Raw genomic sequence first — 8,474 nt, forward strand, 5'->3', positions numbered from 1 at the left:
AAAAAACCCTGAAAAAGACTAAAATCTTTGGATAACAGATGGTTTTTTTTCTTTCTTTCTCTAAAACGTACTTTTGTTTTAAGAGATTCACAGCAAAAGAGCATGAAACATTTTCTGGTTGTCAACTTTTTTGGTTGTCATAAAGGAAAGTAGTCCTGTTTCTTCCCTTAAAAAGAACAAAACAAAAAAGTCTGTAAAAAACACACATAAATATACACACGCTCACAAAAAGACAGACATACGGACAAACAAACAAAAACTACTTCCCTTATAAATGGTTTGCAAAATACCTTTTAGACAGAATTACAAGTCAGAATAACCATACACATTAAAAAAAAACAAAAAACTTCAAGTGAAGTGCTAGTTTTGATTCCACACACAAAATAAATTCTCAAGGACAAAGTCTGAATATATAAAATACGCTTAGAAACAGGGGAAGTGGTCCAATAAACCCAGAGCAAGACGAAACCCACAATCTGGTCCCAACAAACACTTCCAAAGTCAGACAATTATTCCACAGAAGAAGAAAATGTAAACACTTGACTATAGAAAACCAGTTGGCACAAAAGTCTTCAACGCAAAACCTTTACCACTCCCAAAATTTTAAAAAATAATCTCGGGGGAAAATACTCTACTTCTGCTAACCCAAAATAAAAAATAAATAGTTACTTTTGAACTGCACTCCTGGATCACATGTTTTAAGGTCGCAAGCAGTCGAGACTTTTTGGATCTAGAGAAAGGGGCACTTTGACAGTTCAGGGTCTTTTGTGGGTTTTTCTTTCCTCCCGCCGCCCCCCCCCTCAAAGGAGATCTCCACTTTCTGCAATGGGAGCTGCCCGGTGGGTAGGGGGAAACTGGCACGCGGCAACCCACCCATGGGAACCCCCTCGGGTGGAGGGACCCGGTCCATTTCAAGTTTCTCTGTTAGGGCCCGATTCAGGAAAGCCCTTTAAGGCACGAGCTTAAAGCCAAGGGATCTCCCGCCAAGCTGCCGTCGGGATCTTAAACACTTTGCTGAATTGGGACCCTACCGCGGAGCGGGGGAGTTGCTTCAGGGCGGGGATCAGAAGGAAGAGGCGCGCCAAGAGTGAGCGCCCTTGGGGCGCAGGAAGCCGCGTGGAGCGCACGGTGCGCTTGGCTTCCAGTGCGGGCAGCGCCTCTGCAAAGCGCCGGGGGAGCCTGGGACGGGCCTTCGGGGGACCCCTGCCGGCTTGCCACTGCCGTCAACCCCACCCCGGGCCCTGGGTTTCTTGCCCTCTCCGCCCCGCCTGGCGCCGCCCCTGGAGGGAGGCGCGCGCCTGTCCTACACGTCGAGGACGTGGTTGAGATAGGAGATGTAGCAGATGGCCAGGCGCAGGATCTCGATCTTGGAGAGCTTCTTGTCGGGCGGCAGCGTGGGCAGCAGCTTGCGCAGCTCGGCGAAGGCCAGGTTGAAGGCCTCGACGCGGATGCGCTCCCGGGTGGCGTGCGCCGAGCGGTACTTGGCGGTGGCGCGGCGCCGGCGGCGCTTCTCCTCGCGGCTCAGCGGCTGCTGCGGGTGCGGCCCCGGGCGACCCTCGCCGCCGCCTCCCGCCCCGTCGCCGTCGGGCGCCTCCAAGTCCGAGGCGCAGCAGCTGCGAAGCCCTTTGGCCTCCAGGGACTCCGGGTCCGACGGCGCCGACGACGGGTGGTCCGAGTCCAGCGCCTGGTCCGGGCTCAGCATCATCTGGCAAAGAGAGAAGGCACCGTCAGCAGCGACCCCCAGAAAGAAGTGGAGCGCCAGCCCCTCACCCTCGACGGCAGCCTGGGGAGCCCAAGCGTCAGCCAGTGTTTCTCAGACTTATGGAGTAGAAATACATTGGTAAGCAAAAGGAAATAACTTCCAGCAGTGCTTGATTTATAACACAGAACACAACTGCTTTATAATATAATTGTGGGGCGTCCAGAAAGTGGAAAGCGGCGCAGCTTCATAAGAACTTGAAGAACGTTCCCAAAATATAATTCGAAACGAGCCTCTTACATGTGCACCTAAAGTAAGTCTAGAAACTCAATGAGAGGTGTGAGCTTCCTTTTGCTGGACAATCTCATTTCTACTATGGGATGGTCATCAGTATCTCTTGATGCTTTTGCTCTCATTTTGAGAACAGATCTATCCATATTCTGCAAATAATATTTCTTTTGATACCATACCACGCTACACTGAAATGTTTGAATGCTTATTTGATTGTCCTTGAATCTCCCGGCCAGACCAGGGTGGCGCGCCAACACGCCTTGAAAACCACGGGGTTCGGCTCTCCCCTCACTGCGACTGGCGCAAGCTTTGCAGTGCAAGCTTTGCATTGGAGGAATCCCGTTTCCATCAACTGTGGCTCCAAAGGAGCTGGAGAGGGACCAGGCAAAGAGACCCAGGAAGCTCTGGGCGAGGGCAGCTGGGAGGCAGAAGACGGGCATAGAAGTACGTCCAAGCGGGCAAAGCACTTCGCCATGCGCAGCCCTTGCCATATTTGTTTGTTAAATTTGTAGAGCGCCCTTCACCCGAAGATCTCAGGGTGGCTCACAATAGAGAAATACAAGATCAAATTACAAAGCGTGAAAAAACTTGTCAAGAATTCTCCCCCTCCCCCGCGCACAAGTGCATTAAAAAGCATATAGGCTGTAAATCAGCCCAAGTTTTGGTTGAAGAGGAACGTTTTTGCCTGGTGCCTAAAGGTGAACAGGGGCAGACTTCGGTAATTTTTCGTAATATGGCGCCAGGTGTGAAGCCGACATTTGGTGCCCCCAGATAGGTCTTCACAACTATGGATCGCCTCAATCTTGTGCCCTCTTGGCTCGACACCCTGTGGGAGAACCACCTGCGCCACCATAAATCTGGCGCTGAGTAAGGAAGGCGCCAGGCGAGCCTTCTTGGGGGTGAGCATTGCACAAACGAGGACCCACCTCAGAAAAGGCCCACAGCTGCCAGGGGGTCTCAAATTTCAGCGGTACCCTGTGGGGTGCCAAAATTCAGCGCCCCTCACCCGCCTCTCGCCTTCCAGTCTACCTCCTCGTTGCGGCGCCACTGAGGACCCGCACTGGTCGCGCTCCCCTAAATCTGCCTCTGTTGCCCCTCTCTGGACCTCTCACAGAGGGGGCACACGAAGAAGGGCCTCCGATGGGGAGACCGGTATTGTTATCGCTACTCTTCCATTGTCTCCTGAGACAGACGGTGCCAACCAAGAGAGCAGCATGTAGATAGGGGCAGCGTTTGGGGCGGTGCAGAGTGCTGCGTGACGACCCTTGAGCCATTCTCCTTCCAGGGGGCTGCCAGGACCCCCGACTGGTCCATAGGCAGTTACAAACGGGGCGGGCGACGTGGGCGGGGGGGGGGGGGTGCCTTGTCTAGGCCACCTATCTAAGTCCAAAGGAGAAGCGAGATTCAAAGCAGGGACCTGCATAGAGCCAGAGTCAGAGCTATGTCTCTTTAGCCACCACGGCCGCGCTGCCCAAACTCCCAAACAACTGTCCATAACGCACGCCCTCTCTGTCTCACACAAGCAATATGATTGCCGTTTTTACGTTGCTGTTCTTTTACAATTGCGTTTACATCACTATGCTATCGATACCAATCTGCCAGCACAACATTTTCAGCAATCCAGGCAACACATTGAGGGCGGGCAGGATGGAATCGTATCCAGCTTCTTGATCAACGGGTGCTGATTAACATTATCATAGAATCATAGAATCATAGAATTCCATAGAATTGGAAGGGACCCCGAGGGTCATCCAGTCCAACCCCGTGCAAAGCGGGAATCTCAACGGACCCGAACATTTCATAGACGGGAGGGCGGAGGAAAGGAGAGAAAGCTTAAACGAAGGGCTCTGTAGCCGCTTTTGTTGGACCTGCTATGTAACAGGGCAGTTAATCGTTCTTATCTATTCTGATTTATACACTTTGTCTTAATTTATAGCTGCGCGGACACGCTCAAAAAAGCCCGCTGCTCCGTTTATGTTTCGTTTGTAAAAGAAAAATAACAATAGCCTTAGCAATCCAAACCTTAGCTCCCAAAATCGACATTAAAGGTTTCGAGGTGCGCTATCCTACAAAGGTTTATTCGGAAGTAATCGAAACTGTCTTAAAGAGGGACTCGCTCCCCCGTAAAGGGTGTGTGGGAGTGACGCAAATAAGACTGGTTTTGTGTTCCCGCTTTCTAAATCCAAATCCAAAAGTTACGTTGCCATTGCTAAGGAGAGACCTGTTCTGAACTCAAAAGGCCGGCCCGCTCCCAGGCTGAGCCTCGATTCCGACCTCGGTGCGAAATACAGGAAGTCAGACTATTTGGGGAGCTATTTGGGGTTTGTTGCGCCTCGCTAGCGGATGCCAAGGCGGTGAACGTCGAGGAATGCGGTTTTTAAGTCGGCGAAGGCCCCCCCCTGCTGGACATGGGGGTGTGAAAATGCCAACGTGGGGCACTATTAGTTGGGCATCGGAAGGAGAGAGTGCCCTCCTCTCCTGGCGAGAATCTCAGCTCCCGAAGGCGATCCGTTTTCGAGTCACCACCTAACAATGGACCAGACAAGGCAAGGTCCGAGATCAAGATTTCGACCGTCGGGAATAGTTGACGACGCGAGGATCCAACTACATTAGAAACAGCAAGCTTAGGGAGAAAGCGCCGGGTGTTGTTTTTGTTTAAGGATCCTGTTCGTTTTAGTGTCTGGTGGTTTTCCTTGCGCGCGTAGGAGCAGGCGACGGGGGGGGGGGCTGTTCAAAGGGATGTTAACATGTTGCAAAGAAGGGGGCCTGTTTTGCAATCTGTGCCCCCCCCCCCGCGGCAAAGCAGCACCCCGCCCCGCCGCTTTCAAATGCATATACCAGAACAATGTTGTGAACCGCCCTGTGACTTTCAGATGAAAGGCGGTATAGAAATACGTATAATTCAGGGGCACTTAAACTCTCTCGGCTCCGGTAGATTTAGCTTGCTTAGCAGGTGAAGGAAGTGCGGGGCAGCAATCAGGTGCACTTGCGAAGCTGAGCAGGCTCCGCTCAAATGGACCACAAGTCGGGGGGTGGAGTAGATGGCCCTCGGCGCCCCTTTCTATCCCGAGACCCGTTAATGAGAGGCTGGAGTCGGAGGAGGAGGGAGAGCGGCCCCCAGCCAGGCCCCTCGGACCCACAAGTGGCTCCCCGGCCACCTCGGCTGCCCCAGCGAGCGCCTTTCCGGAGCCGCCCTGGCTCGGGATCGGAGCGCGCCCCCGGGCGAGGATCCGGAAGGGCCCTCGCCACCCATCGCCCCGTCGGTTCTCGGATGCGCCTTTGCCAAGGGAATGAGCGCGCCTTGCCATCTGTCAGGGAGAACTTCCAGGGACACGCGGGCATCTCAGAAAACAATACAGTGCCAGGCAGGAGAGAATGACCTGGGGGGAACTTGGGGGGAGGGGAGGGGAGGGAGGGGTCACTGCAAACGGGGGGGGGAGGGTGAAGTTCCTGAGTAGCTGGAAAGGCGATGGGGAGGGGACAGGGTCCCTGAGGACGAGGACAAGCATAAATTAAATTGTTTGTATTATGATTATTATTATTATTACTATTACTATTATTGCCAAGGCTTTGCAAAGCTCAGTGTTTTCGTTTGATTACCAAAAATGACACACCGCCCTAGGATCTGTGGTTAAAAGGCGGCATATAAATCGAAATCATCATCATCATCATCATCATCATCATCTAAAAGGTCCCCTCCCGTTTAATGCCAGAGGAAATCATTATTATTACAAAGGATTTAAAGGAGAGCGGTAGAAATAAATATTGGGGAGCGATGGGAAACAGGCTGCCCTGGAAACCTGGCGCTGCGTAGGATCTCCAAAGCCCACCGGTGTTATTTGGCAAACAATGAGCCAATTACGGAAGTGTTGCTTTTGTCCCCGGTTCCGGGGGCTGAACCCGGAGAAGAAGGTCTCGGGGCCTGGGGAGGCGACGCGTTTCTCTCCGAAGTTGCTATCGGGTTTCTTTTTAAATATATAAAACGGGGGGAAATGCGTTTAAGATATAATAATAATAATAATAATAATAATAATAATAATAATAATAATAATCACAAGGAAATAATAGTCCAGCTGAAAAGCAAACGGGAAATAATGTTTTTGGAGCGCTCTGTATGGCATTTCCAGCGTTCGCATTTGGAAGGCGGCCGGGCTGGGCTTCGGAGCCGAAGTTCTGCGCTGGAAGCCTGGTTTGCCCGAGCGAGCCTTGGATTTCGAAGGCATTTATTTCTGCTTGCCAAGTCAATCTATATACTTAGGCTGGCGACTCGAGGGAAGGTGCCTCCCCGGAACGTGGGTCTTCAGAGCCCTTTTTAAAATCACCATCACCATCATTTTTGAATTTATTTTTAAGGCATCTTCTTGCGCAAGTCCCTACGGCCTAACCGAGCCATCGCCCTGTTTTCCGTCCCTGCCCAGCCAGCCTCACCTGGGGAACATTTTTTTAAAGGACTTTACCTTGCAGGAGCCTTGACGACAGCCTTCCTTGCAGCGCCTCCGACCCCCTTTTTCCGCGCCTCAAATAAAATTCCAGCAATGATTCATCTTAGTCTTTGGACATGAAACAATACAAAAGGAGAAACGGGGAGAGAGATGGAGGGGGGCGGGGGGGGGGAGTGATCCACATATGAAAAATAAATAAAAAATAAATCCTATCGCTAGACCGGAATCGTTTTCATCGCCTCGCAGAAATGGAGGAAGAGAGCGCAACTGTCAACAAACGAGAAATAAAATGCACTAAGGGGAAAAAACCAAAAACATCCGGGCGGGGGGGGGTAGATGCGGGGGGGGGGGAGAGAAGGACACCTCCGCAGGTCTCTAACCAGGTCTCCCTAAGGCCAGAGGGCGCTGAATTGTGGCTGGATGCTTCCAGCGGTGCTGGTCAGCCGGCGCCTCCTGCCATGATCGGGGCGCGCAACAAAAGAGATGGTGCGCGAAGGAGGAAGGAGAGCGCGGTCCTCTCCGCGGGCGCGCAAGGCGGCGGGCCCGACGGGGCTTTTGTTCAGACGACGCCTCTTCCTGCTCCTTCCTCCCTTCTCCGCCGCCTTGGCCCTTCTGCGGGAGGAAGGAGGGAGCCCAGGCCGGCGGCGGGGCTCCGCGCTGCCCATCAAGGTCTGGGGGGAGCCCACCAAGCAGCCGGGGCCCCCCCGGAGCCGAGGGCCGGCCTCTCCGGTAAGGGGGCTGGGGGGGGTGGAGAGATGCGTCGGGATCCCCTGCAGGTTCCGGCGGATTCGTGTCCCGGAGAAGCGGCTGGCTATAAAGGCGCAGGAGGGAGGAGGCGCCGGCATGTCCCCCCCCCCCCCAGCCGCGTCGAAGTTGCTACCCAATGGGCGATCCCATTGGACTGCCAGCGAGAGGCGCGCCGCTTAATTGGACTTGACATCTGTCACCGGGTGGGAGTTTCAGGGCCCCGACATTGCCAGCCAGCCAGCCGCTCGGAGGGAGAGGAGAGATGGAGATGCGCGAGCCGAGGAGGATTCACACGTGCACCTTCGGCTTCCGCCGGGCGCTCGCGTGTGTGGAGCTGTCGCCGGCCTTCGTGCTAGAGCTGCCCAACCCCGCAGTCCGGCCTCCTCTGCAAGAAGAAGCAGAGCCCTCGCCACCCCTGACCTTAAGCAATACGTTGTTGTTGATGATGACGTAGATTCAGAACGGGTCCCAGGGTCAATCTAGTCCAACCCCTGCTAAATAATCCATGAAAGATGGCCATCCAAGCTCTGTTGGAAAACCTCCAACGAAGGAGAGCCTACCACCTTCGGAAGGAATCCGTTCCACATTTCTTGCTATAAGAAATTTATCATTTGTTGCAATTTGAATCCACTGGTTCAGGTCGTGCCCTCTAGTGCCCTCTTCCTCTTCCTCTTCCTTTTCCCTCTTCCCTCTTCCCTCTTCCCTCTTCCCTCTTCCTCTTCCCTCTTCCCTCTTCCCTCTTCCCTCTTCCCTCTTCCTCTTCCCTCTTCCCTCTTCCCTCTTCCCTCTTCCCTCTTCCCTCTTCCTCTTCCCTCTTCCCTCTTCCCTCTTCCCTCTTCCCTCTTCCCTCTTCCCTCTTCCTCTTCCCTCTTCCCTCTTCCCTCTTCCTCTTCCCTCTTCCCTCTTCCCTCTTCCCTCTTCCCTCTTCCTCTTCCCTCTTCCCTCTTCCCTCTTCCCTCTTCCCTCTTCCCTCTTCCCTCTTCCCTCTTCCTCTTCCCTCTTCCCTCTTCCCTCTTCCCTCTTCCCTCTTCCCTCTTCCCTCTTCCTCTTCCCTCTTCCCTCTTCCCTCTTCCCTCTTCCCTCTTCCCTCTTCCCTCTTCCCTCTTCCCTCTTCCCTCTTCCTCTTCCTCTTCTTCTCCTTCTCCTTCTTCGGCAAGCATGCAGGGCCATGCATTCTGGCGAAATGTGTTTATTGTATTTGTTTTTATTTCCTAAGATTTATAACCTCTTGACTGCAAAAAACAAACACACCCCCCCCCCCAAACCCAACCACCTCCCAGTGGTTTACAAAAAGA

General features: G+C 53.3%; 1 protein-coding gene across 1 annotated transcript; it reads right to left on the reverse strand.

Moving 5' to 3' along the window:
- Positions 1-289: 289 nt before the first annotated feature.
- On the reverse strand, positions 290-7,612 carry NHLH2 (nescient helix-loop-helix 2). Its single transcript, XM_028712753.2, has 2 exons — positions 6,448-7,612; positions 290-1,705 (listed from the first exon to the last, which is right to left on the reverse strand). The coding sequence occupies exon 2, from the start codon at positions 1,703-1,705 to the stop codon at positions 1,304-1,306; it is 402 nt and encodes a 133-aa protein (XP_028568586.2). The 5' UTR covers positions 6,448-7,612; the 3' UTR covers positions 290-1,303.
- Positions 7,613-8,474: the final 862 nt, after the last annotated feature.

This window comes from Podarcis muralis, chromosome 17, assembly GCF_964188315.1.
Source record: "Podarcis muralis chromosome 17, rPodMur119.hap1.1, whole genome shotgun sequence".
Classification (NCBI taxonomy): domain Eukaryota; kingdom Metazoa; phylum Chordata; class Lepidosauria; order Squamata; family Lacertidae; genus Podarcis; species Podarcis muralis.